The 24,436-nt window shown below is 41.0% G+C and overlaps 1 protein-coding gene across 4 annotated transcripts in view; it reads right to left on the reverse strand.

Moving 5' to 3' along the window:
* The window catches only part of LOC131816187 (conserved oligomeric Golgi complex subunit 2-like), a 44,596-nt gene that overhangs the window by 14,569 nt on the left and 5,591 nt on the right, over positions 1–24,436 (reverse strand). For 2 of the 4 annotated variants that reach the window (XM_059148649.1, XM_059148648.1), the window contains exons 1-2: positions 1,991–2,992; positions 991–1,170 (exon numbers count right to left, since the gene is read on the reverse strand). In XM_059148649.1, coding sequence (XP_059004632.1) covers positions 991–1,170; positions 1,991–2,203 — 393 coding nt within the window. In that variant the 5' untranslated portion in view covers positions 2,204–2,992. Of the gene's footprint in view, positions 1–203; positions 1,171–1,990; positions 2,993–4,344; positions 4,449–9,589; positions 9,752–24,436 lie in introns of those variants that run through there. The other 2 variants (XR_009347975.1, XM_059148650.1) reach the window with 2 other exon arrangements.

Consider the following 24,436-nt stretch of genomic DNA (forward strand, 5'->3'; position numbering starts at 1 on the left):
TTTTCACCCCCACAGAGAGAGCTATGAACTATAATAGGATACATACAAAGAACTGACAGATCATTTACTTTTAGTAGTCTTAATGAAGCTGAGAAGATTACTGAAATTAATCCTTCAATTTCACTTCTATCACTGGGATACTGTCTCGTTTTAAAACTGGAAGCCTTTCATCCTGAAGTCATGGTGGGTAGCTTTATACTTACCGGACAGAAAGAACACTCGCACTGGCAGGTGACTGGAAGAAAGCCCTCAAACGCTGAGACTGGCTTCATGACTTCTGTCAGCCTTAACTAGATGAAACCGACGCTCTCTAAGTTGGAAGCTGCTGATTGCTGGCGGCCTCACATGGTGCAGCCCATACTCCGGCCGCTCAGAGGCAGGATACACTGACTCCCTGTATTTAACTGTATCCTTATAGGTCAAGAACACTGGGTAACCAAGTTCCGGACTTAAGGTACTACCCCGCTAACTCGCCCTTCAAAGCCCTTTATCTTTGAATATTCCCTCCCTCCCACATTCCTAGCCTGGCAAACTCCCCCATGGTCTTCAAGACTTAGGCCACATAAATTCTGCAAAGACGCCTCCCCTCACAGACTTTCCCTGCGCACAGAGCTGTCTTCCAGCTCCTCCAGTGGGCACGGGCGCCTTGGTGGGGTCACGCTTTTCGGCAACTTCATTAACGTATAACTTATGGAAATGGAAATTGACCTGAAAATGTTCTGATCCGTACCTTCTTCCTAGGCAAGTCCCTCACCCCTACTAAATTAAGATGATCCCTGAGTTATGGCATCACTGGAAGAGACTAGAGCGCATGCCTGATTCCTGCCATGCTGATGGGCACCAAGCGGGACCAACCTTTTCTTACAACCAGAAGAGCAGGAACTAGGAGCATCTTCAAGGAAGAGCCCTGAGCTCTCTCGCACCCAGTCAAGAAACGAAGCCAGATTAGATGCTCTGTGTTTGTGGAATGAGGTGCATGGGGGCACAAACCTCATCCATGTACGGTTTCACCAGTACTTGACCAACTAACGCCTCTGCATCCCGTGTCTTGTCAATTGTAGCGTAAGTCTGGAGGCAGTGCCGTATGATATCCACATTGGAAGTCTGAAGCCCTTCTAGCAGCAGGCCTCCCAGGGCCTGCTGCAGCATGGCCGTAATGTGGGCTATACGCTGCAAGAACAGAGAGACCAGGAAAGAAGGTCCAGGCACCAGTTTCTAAAAGCTCCAATATATGTGTATAATTTATATACATATGTGTTATATATATAAAGCGAGCCTCTAATTCTACCAGAATATATGTAAGATTAAAATCCCAACATTTCCTAGAGAAAAACAATGAATCTCTTTTCCCCATGATTGCTTTCTTTCTTTCTTTTTTTTTAAAGGTTTTTATTTATTTATTTGTCGAGAGAGAGCACAAGCACACAAGTAGGCACAGGCAGAAAGAGAAGCAGGCTTCCTGCCAAGCAAGGAGCCCAAGGTGGGACTCAATCCCAGGACCCTGGGATCATGACCTAAGCCAGAGGCAGTGGCTTAACTGACTGAGCCACTGAGGCGTTCCCTCCCTATGATTTCTTTGAAAGTAAGTCGGCTTCATCAAAGTGAAGTTCAGATAATTACTGAACGACAAAAAGTTATTTGCCTCTTAAGCTACGGAGTAAATCTGACAAACGTGCATTTAAACCCAGTCAAGGGCTTTGGATAAATGAACTCTGACTACATCATATGATGTGTCAAGTTACATGAAATTCAGAATTAATTTTACTTGCATAGTTTGGAGACTATGCTTGTGTCTTTACACAAAATCTATCTAGTGTGACATAATGGAAGCAGGGTCCCAAGCAGGAGACACTGAAAAAAAAAATTCAAAGCTAGCTTCAAAATCCTGTAGAGTAGCAACTATCAGGGACAATGCTAGGTCAAACCAAAATAATCCAGGAAATTCGCAAACAGCAAATTGAAAATCGAAACCAACACTTGCTGGTCTTACTTTGTCCCGAAGAGGCATGCCTTTGCTCTGAACAGCATGAAACTGTAACTGGTTAAATTCTGTGGCAATTCTCTCCAAAATCTGTCTAGTCCAGAGAGGGCTAGTAGAGACAATTAGAGAAATGTAATTCCCAAAGTTAAAACCTGCCACCCCCACCGCCCCCCATGCCTTACAGAGCTCAGGCACATGCACCTGCATGCCATCAATTTTCATGACAAACTGTCTGTGCAGCAGCCCCCAGTGCGAGGGGTGAGGAGCGGGGAGGTCATAGTAGCCACCGACGCAGCCTGGCCCGGGCCACAGGGCCCAGGCAAGGGGATGAAGCTATTTTAGGTCAGTGTGGGTACAACTGCATGTTTCCACCACGTTCCTCGGGCTCTCCCATTTGTGCCCTTCTTCTCCCTTCTTCTCCCATTCTCTAACCCCCTCCTCTCTCTTGCCCTGTCCTACCATTCATACCCGAAGCCCCCTCTTCTTCTCCGCCTGCCTCATTCTCCCTCCCAAGTACCTCCCCAGTACCAACTACCGCTGTCTCCTCAATCAGCTAAAACTGACCGCCTAGCAGCAACCTGGGAAATCGCTCAGAGCAGCGGACTCCAAGTTTAAATTTACCCAACGGCAGAAAGAGTAAGCTCGGTGCTCCGGGAGCTGGTGAGAAATCACTCACAGTGCATCTGCCATCAAGTGGACTGGATACACTTCCCTCTTGCCCCCCACATTAGAAAGTGTCAACCCCATTCAAAAGGAAGTCGAACAGTGAAAGAAAAAAAAAACACAACAAAGGCCCCAAAGCCCCTGCTGGGCTCTATGAGGCATCCCACATCTGAGGATGGGCAGTCAGGTAGTGAGGAAACACACTGTAAGGAAACCCAAAATCTCTGGAGACCTGCCACGGTGTGCCCCGTCCCAGAGCATCAGAACTGGTGTGGAGGGAAGGCAAGTGCTTGGCACTAACAGTGCCGAAGCCTAATCCCAACCTCTACTGACTGATCCCATGCACATTTCCTATTTATCCCTTTCTCGGCATTTCTGGGCCTGGCAGAGCATGATGGATTTACCATGCGCTGACGCTACTCTGGCTTTCCTGACTCTAGAGCTCAGAGCTGCTCTTCGGGAGAAAAAAGTCCTCCAAGGTAATTCTGAGCAAGAAAGCGCACAATGTCTGTTTATCAAGGACAGTGCTGCAAAGGGACAGGATTGTAGACACAGAGCTCACTGAGGTGTTTCTATCCGAGGAGCACAGCAGCAACAGCAAAGACAGGAAGAACACTGGAGGGCCAGCGCCCCAGGGGCCGAACGTGGACATGGCTGGAGGGGCTGCAGGCGCTGCCAAGGGCCGCAGCGAAGCAGAGCCGCTGGAGACACACGGGCTGCAGAAGGGCCGCATGCAGACTGTCTGCTAAGTGTGGACGAACCTGGGCAGAAGCACGAGTACAACGGGCTAGAGACACAAGCACAGTGGAGGCTGACCACTTAGTTGAATGCCTTGATGTGAAAGGGGGCAGAGACCTAGGACCAGAGAATCACTTCCTTTGGGATGTGTCCATTCTTAACCTCCATCATGAGACATGTGGAGCATATGGTCTCTCAAGTTCCTTCCAAATCTAAAACCTTAATTCCTAAAATTTAGAAACCTAACTCCGCCTGCAAGGGGAGGGACTGTTAGTGTCACACAACAGAGCACTCAGGGCACCAGGCGACCTTGACGCAGGCATCCCAGCTGGAATGTGTAGGACCAGCCCCAGCTACTCCCACTGCACCACTGTGAGTCTCACGGTGCTGACAGGACCTAACTACTCATTTTCTGAGTCACTCATCTACCCTGGCTGATTGAAAATTCACACCAGGAAGGGAACAAGACAATCACAGTATAACAAAGAGAGCCATCATCTTTTTCCTATTTCATAAGTTTTTTCTTTCCTGTTTGTAAATTTCAACTGGATATGTCCTATACTGTTTCATAATAATAAAATGCTGGTGCAAAATACATCAATGGTAATACTCTGGGCATGTCTAGGGAAAAAAATGAGATGGAGAAAAACCAAGATGAATGGTAGGTATACCTTAAAGATCAACAGGACTTTGCTAGTCCTCAGGGAAGGTGATTCCAAATATACTTTTCCACTGCAAGCATAATGACGTGTTGGAACTGTGGTCTATAACCAAAGGGTTTATAGGAACGTGATATAGATTTCAGCATTTCATGCTCTCCACTCTCCTGGAGCTACATTCTAGCCACAAACCTGGATTTTCTTCTTGTTCAGAAATGAATTCTAACTATGCCGTCCATGCCTAATTAGACTGGTTGTGAAGTATTAATTTATGTGCTACTTAGTTAAAAAAAAAATGCTTACCTGCTTCCTTCTAGTGCAGAGGTTTCTTTAGAACTTTGTGAATTTAAGATTTTTTCAATCTTTTCAACTGATCAAATAACTTGTATAAGCCTCAACACACACATCTATAAAAATAAAAATTAAGCAAACAAAAAACATCACCATCTTTACTCTTAATCATCTTTATTTCCCATGCTAAATGCAGGAAAATATAAGACCAAAAGTTAACTTCAAATATATAGGGCATGCTATATTTTGAATATTTCTATGAAACACAGAATTCTCAAGAATGCCAATCTTAGTTCTAGAATAAGCATACTTCCATATTCTATTGCAAGTTTATAGAGGAAAAAAAAAACCTAGACTTTGCTTTCTCATATTCTATACTATTATTTCTTCTTTTCCCCATCCTGAATATTTCTATGGGCATTTCTTTCCTATTTTTTTTAAAAAGATTTGTTTATTTGAGAGAGAGAGAGAGACTGCATGTGCGCGTGCAGGGGAGGGGCAGAGGGAGAGAGAGAATCTCGAGCCGACATCCTGCTGAGCACAGAGTTCAATGCGGGGCTCAATCTCATGATCCTGAGATCATGACCTGAGCCAAAATCAAGAGTCAGACGTTTAACCAACTGAGCCACCAGGCGCCCCTCCATTTGTTTTCTTATGGCCCTTTATTCATGTTTTAACTTTGGCTTCCGATCGTACTGGCCCTCTCAGTTTACATGTGCATATACCTATATGCCCAAGCACCAAATCATTAAAGACCTTTTATACTACAAATATTATCAAAGAGGTTGAGGGACATTATGAAAACTCTCATCCTTAAAGAACAAAAAAATACAAAGTCATCCATTCAATAAATAATAATAATAATGAACACCCCTGGGAGCTCGACATTCATTCCGACAGGGGTGGGGGGCACGAGAAAATAAAGCAAGAAATACACCCTGCTCTCACAAAGCTTACTGTTTTGTCTGGAAGTGCACGACAAGCATTCTTTGGACAAAAGCTGTGAGGAGATCCAGAGACGAATTAAACAGAAGGTCCCTCAAACAGGCTTCTCCCCACTGAGATTTTAAGAAATATGCGAATAATACACATAGAAAACATTGTACAGAGCAGCAGGCGAGAGTCAGAAGCCCAGACTCCCAATGCCCACTGTGCCCCTACATCGTTATGATCATGAATGATATCGGGGACACTTGGAACTGGAGATAGCACTAAGGGGCACACTCCCGGGGTGAGCCCTCAGATGTACAGAGCCGTTGCCTGTCTCACACACCTGAAACTAAGCCAACACCGCATGCTAACTACTGGGAATCAAAAAAATTAAAGTGAACACCAGAACATAAAGAACACAGGATCAGAAAATAACAACAAACCTACGGCAGAATCCTGAGTTTGCTTTGGAAAGCCCACTTCTCCCCTAGTCTCTAATATAGGCCTATTTTCTTTACAGGGCCGCTGACAATTTATACAGTCGTTAACTGTCAAGCGCTGCACCGACAACAGTTATCACTGTTTCTTTTTCTGGAAAAAGTAGGTGATCTTGAGATCGTGTTGGTACCTCTGAAATTCTGTCTTCTTATTTCAGGTAGATAACGTGACATAATACATAAAATGCACACGCGTGAGAGCTTTGAAAAAAAGCTAAATTAGAAAAAAAGAAAAAAAGCTGAATAGTGCTGACAAGTTCGCGGAGACAAGAGGAGAGGGCTTCAACTGGCATGCAGCATAAGAAATCTACTGGAGGGTACCTTTTTCTTCCTTATGTCCTCTTGTTTACACATTCGTTTATCTACTGCCCAAATTCCTTCACTGACTGGTGACCTGAGACTCTTTAAAGGAATAATAAAGAAAACGTATTACAGACATTGTTTTGTCACATTATCAAGTTCCTACATCTCATTCAATTCCACAGAACTTAATACCTGTGCACCAGTACTATGCAGATATTGACAAAAAAAATATACCATGATATACCAGACACAGTTACTGTTGAGGGGACTCATGATCTGGGGGCATAATGACACGAAGGCAGGGTCGCATGGCCAGAAGAAGAATGACACATATACAGTGAAAGTTATGGGGATGAGGGGGCTTAGAATGGAGAACAGATAATATGAAGCAAAGTACAGGAGAGTCTGGAAATGTGATGGGGCTCGAATCGGACTCTGAAAGCCATGTGTACACAGCTGCCGAGGTGGGGAGGGGATGGGGAGCAGATGTAAGTGCACACACACTCAGGGCCAGGGGCAGACAGGCACACAGCCATGTGCACTGCAGGCTTCCTTCTGGAGAGAAGCAGAAATAGGAATGGAGGGCCAACTTCACTGAGATGAGGTCTTTAGATTCTGCATATTTTGGAGAACGAAAGAATGTCAAAGCACTGATGCATGATGATGAAATGTGGGTATGGAAATACCAGGAATCAAGAATGAAGAACAGAAGACCAGAAAAAGGCAGAGCACAGAGGTAGAGAAACATGTCCAGAAGCTAATGAATAAAGAGATAATTAGGAATTAGGGCCAAAACAAAGGTTAACAGAAACAACTAGAATGAAGTAGGCATATCACAAAAATTCCACAGGAAGGTGAATTAATTCACTCCATCAACATTATGAAACACCTCCTGGACGTCAGTATTGTGGCAGCCCACAGGGATGCAATGAAGACAGATATAGTCGTATCCCTCAGTGGTCTTATAATCTCACAGAACAGCTTCAGAGTTGGGACCAGAAAGGCAGGTCAGGCCTGTGGCTGAGCAGGACCAAAGTGGCCATAAAGACAGGCCATGGAAAAGGGAGGGGATACGGTGATGGCAGGGGGTGAGGCGGGACGGGAGCCTGTGTGAGTAGAGCAAATCTGCCTCCAGGGAGGGGGTTCGAGAGAAGAGTGGGAGGCCTAAGGAAGGCTAGGCTTGGGAAACAACACCACTATGAGGCCCCGGGAGGAAGAGGCACACCAAGGAGACAGTGGGAGAGCCCCACAGCGGCTGGTGTGGAATCCAACAGCGGACCATGAAAATCCCTTCCATTCCAAAGAAAAGTACCTTTAACAAGATTTTGTAAAATTCAAATGAGACATAAACCATGGAAAGTATTGGCTACCTCAAGGCACAACTCAAGATTTTTACCTGTTTCACGAACTCTTTCCTGCCTGCCCCTCCCCTAGACTTCTCAGCACTGATATTTCCATTACTCCACATTTTTCTTGGTTCTAACCATGTACTGTGTCTTCCCTTAAATTATGTTCTCCTTATATTCTCTCTAGGATGCAGGGACTGTCTTAGGGGAGGGATGCACGAGGCCACTCAAGCTAGAGGAGACACACAAGGAAGGATGGTGCCGTTTATGACAAGTTTACGACAGGGCATCAGAACGGACAGAGGCCAGAAGTCAGGGCACCAGACACAGACGGGGGGGGGGGCGGAGGGGGGGAGACAGGGCAGCACAGTTTTCTGTTAGAAGTGATGCCACAACTGCCCCTCCACTGTTCACCCAGGTGGAGTTCCTATTCCCAATGGCTTAGAGGTGGGGAGTCCCATTCCCACAACAGAGGTTTTTCTGAGAGAACATGCAAATGTAACATTTATTAAGTATTACATTTTATTTATATTATCCTTCAGTTCCATTAGGGATTACACAGTTTTTGTAGATCAGCCCAGGAACCTAACCACGTGTAGATTACGTGGGGTGGGGGGGATATTTACAAGATTACAAACTGTTAAAATACAAGTCATTCGTAAGTTAGAAACCACTTACATATGACCAAAGTGGCATTAATAAGTTGAATTTGGAAATATGCTTCCTCTCCCCTGACATTTTAAGGTTGACTACTCTGAGAATATGTCTTCTTCAAATCAAACATGTTTTTTTAGGTTTTTAGCATATGCAAAAACAAAATCATTTACAAATCTTCTGAAGGTGAATATTATAATCATGAACCGTTAAAATACAACCACCAGTACACCAAACTAACAGATGAAAAGAGTTCTTAGAGAAAAGCCGACAAGGACAACAGGCGTCACAGCAGACTGTTTTCATTAATTGGGGACTTACCAGAACTTCTCGTAACTGTTCCAAAGGCACAGAAAGTTCATTGAGGGCTTTGTTCATGCCAACATAAAGGCAAAACCAGGTTGGCACAAACACATCACGATAAGGAGTAATAGTGACGTATCTATTTAACGATCAAAGCAGTACCAGATTTAAGTTATTTTTTTGGCACAACCGTATTTTGCTACATAACTAGCTAAACAACAGAAGTGTTATTTGGCCATTAATGTTCATAGAATATGAAAAAAATCTGTTGAAATACATGGAACTATAAAAATAAGGGAAGTCATGAGAAACGAAAGTTTCCTTAAGAACAATTTGCCTTTAGATGACATTTTAAATGAATGTGAAAAATTTTCACAGAAGGTGAACAGTTCTCTGTCTGTAATTGATGATACTCAGCCAGCTGATGTGAAAGTCTGACGGGCGACGTCTCTCTTAAACATTATTATAAGCCTTGAGAAAAATAGAAATTAAACAGAAGTAAAATTTTCTAGGTTTTTAATCCTATTGGGATATTTATCTTAGTGGTATATTTCCCAAAAGCAAATGTGCATCATTAATTTTAATGCTTCTTGAAATTCCCACGGAGCTGCAACTTTCTGTGCTTCTCTGGACAAACAGATTTAAAACAAAATGAAGCATCAACAAGGAGACTTTTCTGCCAAGTAACAAAATTCAACATTTCTAAATGGCTTTTACAAACAATTGATAAGCTCACTGCAAATCATTCTTATATTTTTATAAAACCAAACTTTTAAATATCAATATTGGCCAATGTTCCCTCAACCTAGCTCTGGCTAACAGATATACCTGGGAGTAAATTAAACATTGTAAGAGTGGTGGACATTTGCTCCTACAAATTAGTCTAAGTCAAGGAAGATTTCAGGGTAATCACTTAGCAACTAATAAAACAACCCCTTGGGTATTATTATCCTTTACTTTTCACTGTTGACTAATGAATTTGAAACATAATCAAACTAGAGCAACCTTAAATGAATAAAAACTAAAACAAAAAAAATGTATTCCAAAAAGTTTAGTTCTTTTATTAATGAAATTGGTAATTTCTTCAAGTTTCTGGTGGGGTTGGTGGGGTAACCAACTGAAGACTCTGCCCAGACATCTAAAAACTCTGCCCTTTTAATAAATATGAAGGAGAGAGAAAGTGTGTGTGTGTGTGTATGCAGGACTTGTGAATTTCAGGTTTACCAAGTTTGTGGAAAGGTTGACAAAATCTGCATAATCCTTGTTGATGAGCTCGACCATGGCTATTTTAAGAAGTTTATAGTAGAGTTCCAGATATCCTCTTAGTTCCTCCAGCTGGACACGCTTCCTACAGTCAGACACAAAGTGATCGACGTCGAAATCTTCCTGAAAATCAAACCAGAAAGAAAAAATGATTGCACTGATACCACATTTTACATAGAAAAATAAGATCAGAGAAAGAATAAGAGGCCGTATTACTGCAGGGGAACACACACAGGACATCAGGGGGTCTGCTCACTTCCTAAGATTATGGGAAAGGGGACCCCTCACCAAGACCATTCTCTCCTGTTGCCTAACTCTACAGGCATTTTATTTCTTTTAATTATACATTTCAAAGAGGCTCTTCTCAAAATAGAAACAGCTTTTTCTTCTTAATTTTAAAAGTAACAAATGTTCACTGTCAAACTTTCAACCAACCAAGAAATACTTATGTAAGAGAGAAAAAAAAAATCACCCACTCTCGAATGCTCTGCAGTTAAGCATTGTTAATGTTTATTTTTCTTCGCTATTTAACACAGCGATTCACATCCTTCCAGACTTTGTTTTGGTCTTTCTCTTTACTTATTTTTTTTTTAAGATTTTATTTATTTGAGAGAGAGAGACGGAGAGAACAAGTGGGAGGAGGGGCAGAGGGAGAAGCCGGCTCTCTGCTGAGCTGGGAGCCTGATGCCAGGGTTCATTCCAAGACCGTGAAATCAAGATCTCAACCAAAGGCAGACGCTTAACTGACTGAGCCACCCAGGTGCCATAGTCTTTCTCTTTAAAATATAAATTACTTTTGGGGTGCCTGGCTGGTTCAGTGGGTTAAGGCCTCTGTCATTAGCTCAGGTCATGATCCCAGGGTTATGGGTTGAAGCCCACATTGGGCTTTCTGCTCAGCAGGGAGCCTGCTTCCCTGTCTCTCTCTCTGCCTGCCTCTCTGCCTACTTGTGATCTCTGTCTAATAAATAAATAATTTTTAAAAAAATAAAATATCAATTACTTTTTAAAGAAACTGACATATAATGGACACATGCTAGTTTCAGGCGTACAACATAAAAATTCCATATTTTTATCTGTTGTGAAATGATCACCCTAAGACTAGTTAACATCCATCACCAAACATACACATTTTTTTCTTGTGCTAAGAACTCCTAAGCTTTAGCAACTTTAAATATATAATAATATACGGCACCTGGGTAGGTCAGTGAGTTAAGGCCTCTGCCTTCGGCTCAGGTCATGATTCCAGGGTCCTTGGATCGAGCCCCACATCAGGCTCTTGAAAGACCCGCGGTTCCCCTTACCCAAGAATTCAACACTGCCACAGGATGCAAACAGCAAGAGGTTCTTTATTGTAACGCGGGCGCCTGCGGGTGGTCAGCAGCTCCTGCCAGCTGAGCACACCAGGCTGGGGTGGTGCAGGATTTTTATAGACAGGTACATACAAGTCCCGGATGGGACAGGGCCAATTGGCTGAGAATTTGAACATTTGAAAAAGGGCATACTTGGTGGTAGTGGATTGGCTTTGGAAGACCCCCTGCGTGCGAAGAAAAAGGCGGGAAGGGGAAAAAAAGAGGGGAAGTTAGACCTTATTACTCAGCAGAAAGACATCCTGTCTATGTGACTATGCAGCCCCCTGCCTACGTAACTAACGTGACTATGCAGCCCCCTGCCTACATGACTAACGTGACTATGCGGCCCCCTGCCTATGTGGTCAGGTATTAGGCCATATTTTATGAGAAGGCTATTTGCAGGGAATGCCATATCTTGCTAAGAAACAGTTATTATGAAACTACCAGCTATCATTGTATTGGGGGAGCCAAGCGGTTACAGAAAGGCAAAAGAGCAGTTAATTAATTATATATCCTAAAAGCCAAGCAGTTACAGAAAAGCAAAAGAGCGGTTAATTCATTGACACTTTGGGGAAAGGGTCTTTCACTCTCTCCTCAGCAGGGAGCCTGTTTCCTCCTCTCTCTCTGCCTGCCTCTCTTCCTACTTGTGATCTCTGTCAAATAAATAAATAAAATCTTAAAATATATATATATATAATATAATATGCAGCCATCAAAAGAAATGAAATCTTGCCATGTGCAATGACATGGATGGAACTAGAGGGTATGCTGAGTGAAATAATCAGAGAAAGACAATTATCATACAATCTCCCTGATATGAGGAATTTGAGAGGCAAAGTGTGGGGTGTGGGGGTAGGGAAGGAAAAATGAAACAAGATTGGATTCGGAGGGGGGCACCTGGGTGGCTCAGTGGGTTAAAGCCTCTGCCTTCGGCTCAGGTCATGATCACAGGGTCCTGGAATTGAGCCCCACATCGGGCTCTCTGCTCAACAGGGATCCTGCTTCCTCCTCTCTCTCTGCCTCTCTGCCTACTTGTGATTTCTGTCTGTCCAATAAATAAATAAAATCTTTAAAAAAAAAAAGATTGGATTGGGAGGGAGACAAACCATAAGAGACTCTTAATCTCACAAAACAAACTGAGGGTTGCTGGGGGGAGGGGTGTAGGGAGAGGGTGGTGGGGTTGTGGACATTGGGGAAGGTATGTACTACAGTGAGTGCTGGGGAGTGTGTAAGCCTGACAATTCACAGACCTGTAACCTTGGGGCTAATAATACATATTTCTAATAAAAAATAATAAAATTAATATACAATAATACACAGTATTATTTACTACAGTCACTATGATGTACATTACATCCCCAAGGCTTATCTTATTAACTGGAAGTCTATACCACTGGACCCCTTCATCTATTTCCTCCACAACCTCGCCTCTGGCAACCACCAATCTGTTCTCTATGACTTCATTTTGTTTTGTTTTTTAGATTCCACATGTGAGGGAGATCATACAGTATTTCTCTTTCTCTGTCTGACTTATTTCACTCAGCACAATATCCTCAAGGTCCATCCATGTTGTTGCAAATGGCAAGACTTCCTTCTTTTTATGGTTGAGCAATATTCCATCGTATACACACACATTTTCTTTATCCATTCATCCCGTTGGTGGACACTTTAGTTATTTCCAAGTCTTGGTTGTTGTAAATACTGTGATACTCACTACTGTGAGTGTGAGTCTTGCTGGCCGCTAGAGCCAGGTGATCTAGAGGTATACCCTGGGTAGCAACTGCAAACCTCAGGGCATCATACGAGCATTCAAGCTCCTTTCCAGGAGATACCAGAAAGCAGAAGCGAGGTAGAGGGACAGCGCAAAGATGGTACCCATCAGCTCCATCTTTGGAGAATACCTTACTAGGCTCCCAGATCCATGTGAAATTAGATGCCTGCCCCTCAGGGCTTTAAGATAAGCAAATGAGCCTCTTTCACAGAAATCTGAACCCATTTCAGTCTGCTGCTTCTGTGCTGAGTTCCAGGGTGGGTCAGTCTACTCACGCGACTGCTTTAAGAACTGTTTCTCAGTTTGCTATAGCCTTGTGGGTCTCATGGGTGCAAGCTCTGATGGCTTTCAAAGCTGGATGTTTTGGTGTCTTGTCTCTTAGATGTACGTCTTGGAAGTTGGGGTGCCAGAAGTGGGGCTCAAACCCTTTGCTCCTCAGGGAGAAGCCTGGGGTTTTGAGTACCCTCCCAATCCCAGGTCGCTGTACCAGGGGTGGGGTTTATGGCAAGACTGATTCTTACTTCAACATAGGTTTTTTTCCTTACTCACCTAATGTGTAGAAGTCACTCAGCTAGTTGTAGGGTTTTTTCCATTTTGAATGGAAACCCCAGACCTTCTCTATGTATGTGTGTACACACACACACAAATATTCATGCTCTTCTAAACTATTTCCCATCTAGGGGCACCTGGATGGCTCAGTGGGTTAAGCCTCTGCCTTCAGCTCAGGTCATATCTCAGGGTCCTGAAATCAAGCCTCACATCAGGCTCTCTGCTCAGCTGGGAGCCTACTTTCCCCCCTCTCTCTGCCTGTCTCTCTGCCTCCTTGTGACCTCTCTCTCTCTCTGTCAAATAAATAAATAAAATCTTAAAAAAAGAATAAAAAAATAAAAAATAAAAACCCATTCTATTAAAAAAATTTCCCATCTAAAAATATAACTTGAATGTCTTTACATAAAACACATACATTTCTATTAATATTTTATGTGCATGCTGAGTGTCCCATTGAACAGATGTTCCAAATCTTTCATAATCTATTTCCAAGTATTGGTCTCACAGGATTAGCTATCCTGTGTTTCCCCTTTACAATACTGTGATACCCCGGTAGGCTTATATGCTTAGAGGCAATAAATTACTATCTAATTCCCCTGTGACTCTGCTACTCCATGACCTGTTTAGTCAGCAAGAATCAAATGTGATGATTCCCAAACTAGTTAAGGACACCTACACTTACTTTTCATTAAACACTATGTAAACCAACAAAATATGACTGCAAAAAAAAAAAAAAATCACTGTTCTTTTGAAAACTAACACAGCTACTTTGGAAAGATTTGATACAAAGAAATCAATAAGAAAATTTTTGCTAAGTTAGGTATGGGTGAGATGACCAAGTACCAGGCAGGGAGGGAGTGATCACAGGATTCTCAGTCAATTCAGTTAAAGAAACTGAAACTGAATGCAAAAAAAGACAACATAGAAAGCTTTTTTTAAAGATTCTTTCTATTTATTTGAGACACAGACAGACAGTATGAGCAGGGAAAGGGGCAATGGGAGGAGATTCCCTGCTGAACAGGGAGTCCAATGCGGGACTCCATCCCAGGACCCCGAGGTCATGACCTGAACCGAAGGTAGATGCCTAACCTATTGAGCGACCCAAGTGCTGTGATAACTCAGAAATCTAATCTGCAGGCCAGTTTCCAGAGAAAAGACCTGGCACTGTTTCAATGGAGAATAAATGTACATATATTTTTTCCAATTAAATGCTAATAACTGTATGTACCATTCCCTAAGAGTACTTGTTTAAACTGACTTTTTTAGTTAATCAACCAAAGACTGACCCTGCTAGTGTCGGAGAGAAGGACTTCATACCAAACCGTAATTTCACAGTCATCTACAAAGAGCCACCTTCTCCTTACACTGGTGACCAAATTAGCCTGGACCTTTCTCTCCTGAGACCATTTCAGACCTTACATCATAGCTATGTAGTACATCACGGGAGGGGGTCTTGGTTCATAATCCTGGCCATCCTACTCACCAACTGTATACCTTTAGGTCGATCACTTTCCCTGCCTCAGTTACACATTGTTGAAGTTCTTGAACTTCATGATGGCATTCTAAATTGTATAACTGGGGTGCCTATGTGGTTAAGCATCTGCCTTTGGCTCAGGTCATGATCCCAGTCTCTTGGGTTTGAGTTCCACATCAGGCGCTCTGCTGAGCAAGGAGCCTGCTTCTCCCTCTGTCCCTTCCTCCTGCCGCACTCTCTCACTCTCAAATAAAATCGTAAATAAATAAATAAATAAATGAATCATATAACTTAGCCTCAGTGAACAAATGCTATTAGGTAATATTAGTACTCAACTTACCATTTATGCATTTGTTCTCAGATAAACAAAAGTTGCATAACACATGACCAAATAACTCAGAACATCTGTGAATACTGGGTTAGGCAGCGTTTGCTGTGAAAAGCAAACCCAAACTCACAGTGCCATAATAGAGACCCATTTCACTTAACCCAGAATGGTTTTACTACTTTAGGAATGGTTTTACTTTATAGTGTAAATTTCCCAAGTATTCAAAAGAAAGTATTTACAACCCATACATTTATGGTCAACTGATTTTTCACAAGGATGCCAAGACCATTTAATGGGGGGAAAAAACAGTCTTTTCGAGTGCCTACTACTGGGACAAGTGAATATCTACATGCAAAAGAATGAACTTGGAACAGCAACATTACACATACACAAAAATATAACTCAAAATGGATCAAAGATTTAAATGTAAGAGTAAAAACTGTAACACTCAGAGAAAACAGGTGAAAATCTGTATGACTTTGGATCAGAAAAAGCTTTCTTAGACATGATACACAAAGCAATAAGAAATATTAGATAAGCTGAACTTGATCAAAATAAAAACTTTCGTGTGTCAAAGGACACTACGGAGAATGTGAAAAGACAACCCACAGAATGGGAGAGAGTATCTGCAAATCATTTGTCTGACAAGGACCTAATAACCAGAATATGCAAATATACTCTTAGAACTCAACAACAAAAAGACAAATAACCTAATTTAAAAACAAGCCAAAGACTTTTGAATAGACATTTCTCCAAAGATGATACACAGACGGTCAAGAGCACATGTCGGGATGTTCGACATCCTTAGTCATTGGGGAAATGCGAATCAAAAGCACATGCAGATGCCACGTCACACCCACTAGGACAACTATGGTAAAATAAGAAAAAGAAAAAGAGAAAAAAAAAGAAGAAAAGTGCTGGCAAGAAGGCGGAGAAGCTGGAACCCTCCTGTATTGTCGGTGAGAATGTAAAACAGTGTGGCTAAGGCAGCAAACAGCTCGGTAGCTCCTCAAGAAGTTACACACGTACAATTACACAGCAGTTCTACGTCTAGGGGTATGACACCGACAGAACTGACAACAGATGTTTCTGCCACAACCTGTACATGAATGTGCACAGCAGCGCTGCTCGTAACAGCCAAAAGAGTATATACCCAACGTCCATCAACTGATGAATGGATACATAAAATGTGGAAGAGCCTCTTACACAACCATAAAAAGGAATAAACTGTTACATGCTACAACACGAGTGAAGTCTGAAAACATTCTACTCTCAGGTTAAAGGAAGCCAGACACAAAAAGTCACGTGTTATACAATTCCACTGATATGAGATGTTCCAGAAAAGTCAAATCCATAAAAACAGAAAGTAGATTCATGATTGCCAGGGAATAAGGGGAGGGGAGAATTGGAACTAAGAGGTTTATTTTTTGGGTGATGGAAGCATTCTGGAATTAGACAGAAGTGACGTATGTACCATATACACAGTGAATATACTAAAAACCAGAGAAGAGTACACTTTAAAATGGCAACTATTATGCTTTGTGAATTATATTTTGATGAAAAATGAAACAACTTAAATATCAACAAGTTAAATGCTAGGATACATTAAAAAAAATCCAAAGTAACACTAATCACAGGAACAATGGCATAGCTACATGAATTTCAGACAAAGCAGATTTCAGAGAAGGAAAATTATCAGGCATAAAGAGCAGCATTACATAATGATAAAGAAATCGACTGACCAAGAAGACACAATTATCCTTAACGTATGTGTGCCTGATCAACACAGGTGAGACACAACCTAACAGAACTGCAGGGAGAAATAAACAATTCCATTATCACAGCTGGTGACTTCAACACTTCTCCATCATTAATGGGCCGATCCAGCAGCAGGGCAACAAGGATCTGACAAATGTGGACATTCATTCCAGACATGGCACACTTAACACCACCATCAATTACTGTACAACAGATGTACACAGACAATTTCGCCCAGTAATAGTGCAACACACATTCTTCTTAAGCTCACATGGAACACTCATCAAGACAGAATAATTCTGGGCCACAAAACACAACAAATTTTTAAAAATAAAAATTATACCAAGTATGTTCTCAGACCGCAATGGAATTAAAATCAGTAACAGAAGATAGCTGAAGAAGTCCAAAATACATGGAGATTAAATGACACACTTCTAAATGACAGGAGACCAGTCTCAACAAAATACAATGTAGCAAAATGTGTGGAATGCTGCTTAAAGGGAAAATACAGTACTGAATGCAAATATTAGAAAAAAAAAGATTAAAGTCAATAATCTTAGCTTCCATTTTAGGCAACAACAACAAAATCAAATCTAAAGTAAGGAGGGGCTCCTGGGTGGTTCAGTTGGTTAATCATCTGCCTTTGGCTCAGGACATGGTCCTAGGGTCCTGGGACAGCGCCCTGCATAGGAGCTTCCTGCTCAGGGAGGCTGCTTCTCTGACTCCCATTCCTCCTGCCTGTATTCCCTCTCTCACTGACTCTCTCTGTGTCAAATAAAATCATTAAAAAAAAACCCTAAAGGAAGTAGAAAAAAATAAAAATTAGAGCAGAAATTAATGTAATTAAAACCAGGAATTTTTTTTTAATCGATAAACCCCAAGTCTGTTTCTTTGAAAACATCAATAAAACAGATACACCCTTAGCCAGGCAAACAAAGAAAAAAAGGTAGAAGACATAAATTACTAATATCATATGAAAGAAGGGAGGGCTACTGCTAACAATCCCAATCACTGTAAATTCAACCAAACATTTATGGAATACTACACAATTCTCTAAAATCTCTTCCAGAAAGTAAAACTAGAAGGAATACTTCCTAAATCATTCTAGGAGATCATTATTACCCTGACACCAAAACCAATACTACAAGAAAAGAAACTACAAACTAGTATCTCTCATGAACACAGACACAAAAATCTTCAACAAAAATTAGCAAATAAAAGCAAACACTATATTAAAAAATTATACACCAGGTTCATGTAGGATTTATTCTAGGTATGCAACATTAGAAGATGTTCAACATTAGAAAATCAATGTGATCCATCATATCAACAGAAAAAAAATCACATGATCATATCAATGAAGGGAGGAAAAAAAACATTTAACAAAATCCACACCTCTTCATTATTAACCCTCAGGAAACTAGGAATAGGAGGACTTCCTCAACTTGATAAAGAATGTCTCCAAAAATCCACAGCTAAAATGATATTAATACTGAGAAAATAGAAGACAGGGAATCAAGGCAAGGATGTCCCTCCTACTACTACTATTCAATACTATACTGGAAGGCCAAACTAATGAAATAAGGTAAGAAAAGGAAACAAAAGGTATACAACCTGGGAAAGAATAAAACTTTGTTCACAGATGACATGACTGTCTACAGAAAATACAAAGACTTCACACCCCACACCCTCCTGAAACTAGTCAAGTGATTATAGCAAGTCTGCACAATACACAGTTAAAATACAGAAGTCAATTGCTTTCCAATGATGTATCAGACAAGGGCCAGTATTCAAAATTTATAAAGAATTTATCAAACTCAACATCCAAAAAGCAAAAAAAAAAATCCAGTCAAGAAATGGACAGAAGACATGAACAGACCAAAGAAGACATCCAAATGGCCAACAGACACATGAAAAAGGGCTCCACATCACTCAGCATCAGGGAAATAAAATCAAAACCACAATGAGACACCACCTTACTTTAGTCAAAATGGCTAAAATTAACAAGTCAGGAAACAACAGATGTTGGCGAGGATGTTGAGAAAGGGGAATCCTCCTACAGTGTTGGTGGGAATGCAACTCTGGAAAACAGTATGGAGGCTCCTCAAAAAGTTAAAAATGTAACAACCCAACGACTTAGCAATTGCCCTATTAGATGTTTATCCAAAGTACACAAAGTGATTTGAAGGGGCAAAAGCACCCCGATGTTTATAGTCAAACTATTGAAAGAGCCCAGATGTCCATCAACAGATGAATGGATAAAGAAGATGTGGTATACACACACACACACACACACACACATTACTCAGCCATCAAAAAGAACAAAATCTTGCCATTTGCAAGGACATGGATGGAACTAGAGGAAGACAAATACCATATAGTTTCAGTCACATGTGGAACTTAAGAAACAACAGATGAATATAGGAGAAGGGAAGGAAAAATAGAAACAGACAGGGAGGCAAATCACAAGAGACTTAACTATAGGAAACAAACTGAGGGTTACTGGAGAGGGGAAAGTTGGGGTAACTGGGTGAGGGGTATTAAGGAGGGCACTTGTTGGGATGAGCTCTGGGTGTTGTATGCAACCAATGAATCACGAAATTCTAACCATGAAACTAAAAGTACACTATATGTTAACGAGATTGAATTTTAATTAAAAAATTTAAAAAGTCAATTGCTTTCGTATATACCAGCAATGTACAAGTGGAATTTGAAGTTAAAAACACAAGACCAGGGGTGCCTGGGTGGCTCAGCGGGTTGGGCCGCTGCCTTCGGCTCAGGTCATGAACTCAGAGTCCTGGGATCGAGCCCCGCATCTGGCTCTCTGCTCGGCAGGGAGCCTGCTTCTTCCTCTCTCTCTGCCTGCCTCTCTGCCTGCTTGTGATCTCTCTCAAATAAATGAATAAAATCTTTAAAAAAAAAAAAACACAAGACCATTTACATTAGCATACCAAAAAAAATTAATACTTAGATGCAAATCTAACGAAATATGCACAAGATCTATATGAGAAAAAGTATAAAATTCTGATGAAAGATAACAAGCAAGGTAAGATGTGAAGTGGAAAGAAAGTCCATAATCTTGGGTAAGAACACTCAATACTGTTAAGAGGTCAGTTCTTCCCAAACTGATCGACAGACTCAATGCAATCCCAATCAAAATGCCAGGAAGTTATTCTGTGGATACCAACATGTTGACTCTAAAATTTGGATGGAAAACTGGAAAACCAAGAGTCCCAGAGTAGTCAACAAAATATTAAAGAGCAGGGAAAAAAAGGAAATTGAGGATTGCCACCACCCAATCTCAAGACTTACTATTAAAGCTATAGTGATTAAGACAGAAGGTGCCTGGCAAAAGAGACAGGTGCTTGGAACAGAGTGGAGAGCCCAGAACAACATCCACACACACAGGCAAAGGCAACTCAATGGCAAGGACAGTCTTCAACAAATGGAACCGAACAATGGGACATTGATAAGACAAAACAAACAAATGAAAAGAATAAAAACAAACTTTTCACACCTTTCCCAAAACCTAAACGTAAAATGCAAAACTTCTTAAAGATAACATAAGAAAAAATGTAGGGATCCTTGGATTTGGCAATGACTTTTCAGATATAAAACCAAAAGCATGATCTACGAAAGAAAAAAATGGATGAGAGGGACTTTGTTAAAATTAAACTTCGCTGTAAAAGACAATGTTAAGAGAATGAAAAGACGGGACGCCTGGGTGGCTCAGTTGGTTAAGCAGCTGCCTTCGGCTCAGGTCATGATACCAGCGTCCTGGGATCGAGTCCCACTTCGGGATCCTTGCTCCGCAGGGAGCCAGCTTCACCCGCTGACTCTGCCTTCCACTGTCTGCCTGTGCTCACTCTCGCTCGCTCTCTCTCTGACAAATAAATAAATAAAATCTTAAAAATAAAAAAAAGAGAGAGAGAGAGAATGAAAAGACCAGTCACAGAGTAGAGAAAATATTTGCAAAACACACCCATGGTAAAGGACTTAAAATGTGAAAAGAGCAGTGGCTAGGAAACCCAGTCAGTTAAGCATCTGCCTTTAGCTCAGGTCCTGGGACTGAACCCCACACTGGGCCCCCGGCAGAGAGGAGCCTGCTTTTTTCCCTCTCCCGCTGCCTGCTGCTACCTCTCCGTGTGCTTGTGCTGTTAATAAATAAATAGAATCTTTAAAAAAGAAAAAAAAAGGATCTGAAAAGATGCTCAACTTTGTATGTCATTAAGAAATTGCAAATTTAAACAAGGTACTATTACATATCACGTAGAATATAAAAAATCCAAAGCACTAGTAATACCAAATGCTAGCAAGGACGTGTGACAACCGAACTCTCATTCACTGTTTGGTCAGAATGCAAAATGGGAGGCACTATGTGAGACAGCTTGGCAGTTTCTCACAGAACTAAACACATTCTCACTATAAGATCAGTAATTGTGCTCCTTTGTATTTACCCAAAAGAGCTTAAAACTAGTGTCCACACAAAAACCTGCACATGGATGTTTACAGCAGCTTTATTCTCTGAAGTGCCAAAACTTGGAAGCAATCCAATCTCCTTCAGTAGGTGAACAGGTACACTGTGCCACACCCACACAACGGATTATTCGACAATTAAAAGATGAATTATTAAGCCACAAGACTTCGAAGAACCTTAAATGCATATTGCTAAGTGAAAGACCAGTCTCAAAGGCTAAATACTATATGATTCCAACTCTATGGCATTCTGGAAAAGGTAAAAATTAACCAACATTTTTATTTTTATTTATTTTTTAGGTCATCTCTATGCCCAATGTGGTGGCTAGAACTCACAACCCCGAGATCAAGAGTCAGATGCCCTAGCAACTAAGCCAGTCAGGTGCCTCTGAAAAGGTAAAACTCTAGACAGTCAAAAGATCCCGGGCTGAGGGGTGAGCGAGGAGGGTGCAGAGAGAGGAGAAGAAACAAATAGATGAGGTACAGGGGTTTTCAAGGCAATTAAACTAGGCTGTAAGATACCAACAGTAGGTAAATAACATTATACATTTGTCAAAACCCACAGAACTATAGAAAGAGGAGTGAACCCTAATGTAAACCATGGATTTTAATTAATACTGTATCAATGCTGGTTCATCAGTTGTAACACATGTACCACAACAATGTAATACATTAATAATAGGAGATAGTGAAGTTAGAAGAAAAATATCTTCTCTTTGTACTCAGGGGTATTTCCTATCGGAACCCAGTTCAAGTACAAATCCCCCAAAAGGCCAGAAGTTGGGAGATCACAAGAGGTGTTGGAACACAGGAAAATAAATGAGCAAACCAGACAAGCTGCAGGTAATTAAGAACCATTAACCATGAGAGAAGCAGTGACATCACTCAAAATTAAAACCAAGTAGAGTTTAAAAGTTTAGCTACTTTACTAACTAGCTGCAATCAGGGATGGCAAACAAAGACTAATTCAAAGTAACCTGGGAATCAATCATTTAAAATTTACCAATAATCTGAAATTAGTAGCTTTAATGCTATGAAAATTACATGGAATTTGGAAAGATTGAAGTTCTCTAAACTTCCAAGAAGTAAAGCACTCCTTCTCAGATACATGGACTTATAAAATCACTATATACTATCTCCACGAGAAGCAGAATCCCCAGAACCATCACTCTGTAAAGATGAAAAGTACTAAGAGGGCATATGAAATTTATGAGCTCTGACCTGAAACATGTCCCATTTTATCGAGACAAAAAACCAAAATAGTTAAGCACTAATCTGCACACTACAGAGGGGTTGAAAGACATAGAAAGATTGTGTGAGCTCACGTTATGTGTGTGTTTCCAACCATTCTTGAAAACAATGGACAACAGAGATGAATAAATGTCCCTGTATATCCCATAAATATTCCTCAAATATTTATCATGCAACTCCAGCTCTGCTCTAAAACCTGGGGACATAGTCATGAAAAGAAAAGACAAGGTCTCTGCTTTTAAGGAGCAGATATTCTAATGCAGAAATGAGAAAATAAATATGTAAACAAACATTATATTAATGAACAGTGATCAAATAGTGATTAATGAATAGTGATCACAGCTAAAAAGAAAACAGGACACAGTAAAGGTCTGAGTGACAAATGGGATGTATTTTAACTTGGATGAACCAGGAAATATAGAACAATGAGTTGAGATCCAAATGACACAAAGGAGCTAGCCACAGGAAGTGTGGGAAGAGTGTTCCCGCCCAAGGTATCAGCATGTATACAAAAATGTCCTTGGAGCTCTTCCCTCCAGCCCCTGCTCTCAAATCTCTGACCCAGCTAGGTGGGGACATAATCTAGGACTTGTGTCTCCCAAAACTCATTCTAAATCTTTGTTCGGTGACTAAATTATTCAAGCTTGAGAAATTAAAAACATATGCTAACAAGATCTTCCCACCATCTACAGAGAGATCATCTTAAAAGCATCATGAAATAGTAACACTGAAATTCTAAAAAACTTCTGTTCTAACATTTTCATCAATTTTATATCAAACTCCTTTCTTGAATTTATATACCCATTTGACATATTTATGAAGAGACAAAAAAAAAAAAAAAACCCTACATTCCGTAAATGTATTTATCCATCTAACAAATATTTGAGTACCTAATTACACTCTGTTCCAGCTGATTTCTTCTCTTTATCTCTTTTTTCCCCTCAATTTAACACCAATCATAATCTATGTAGGCTTTTAATTCGCTTTTCAAAATTAATTTCTTGAGCTATTTAAAGGAATTATCCAGTGCTAGAGTTCTCAACACTGGTCACACATTAGAATCACTTAAGGAACTTTTTTTTTTTTAAGATTTTATTTATTTATTTGACACAGAGAGAGAGATCACAAGTAGGCAGAGAGCGAGGGAATCATGCTCCATGCTGAGCAGAGTGTCCCATGCAGGGCTCGATCCCAGGACCCTGAGACCATGACCTGAGCTGAAGGCAGAAGCTTAACCCTCTGAGCCACTAAGGCAGCCCCTCACCTGAGGAACTGAAAAACAAAAAGCCCAAAGGGCACCTGGCTCGTTCAGTCAGTGGAGCATGCAGGTCTTGATCTCAGGGTTGTGAGTTCAAGTCCCATGTTGGGTATAGAGATTACTTAAAAAAAAAAGAAATAAAGAGCCCAAGTCCCAGTTTGTGATTAATTTGTTTAAATGTTTCAAGAAATTTGATGCTAAATGTTGTAAGACTAGTTAAATAACAAAAAGATATATTTACATAATACTTCTTGCTCTCAAATTTTGAAAAAGAGCTTACTAATAATAACTTAGTAGGCCAACATTTTATTTAAATAAGTTTTATGGTTCTACAAAGAGTGAATTAGAAAATCAAAAGCAAGGAGAAATGGGCATGATGTGAACATGGGGAAGCAAGAGAAAGCAAGAAAGTATGTGACTGGGAAGCAAATGCTTAGCTCTGAGATGCTTCTCCGAGAGAAGAACAGATTAAAACCTAAAAAGAAAGAAAAGAAGGATCCCATGCACTCAAGGAAAGAGAAGTCCCCCAACATCCCTCCTGGTTTTTCCAATATAAACACACAGCTTGGCCGACTTACCACATCCTGGTTGGTA

Source organism: Mustela lutreola, chromosome 15 (assembly GCF_030435805.1).
Source record: "Mustela lutreola isolate mMusLut2 chromosome 15, mMusLut2.pri, whole genome shotgun sequence".
NCBI classification, from domain to species: Eukaryota; Metazoa; Chordata; class Mammalia; order Carnivora; family Mustelidae; genus Mustela; species Mustela lutreola.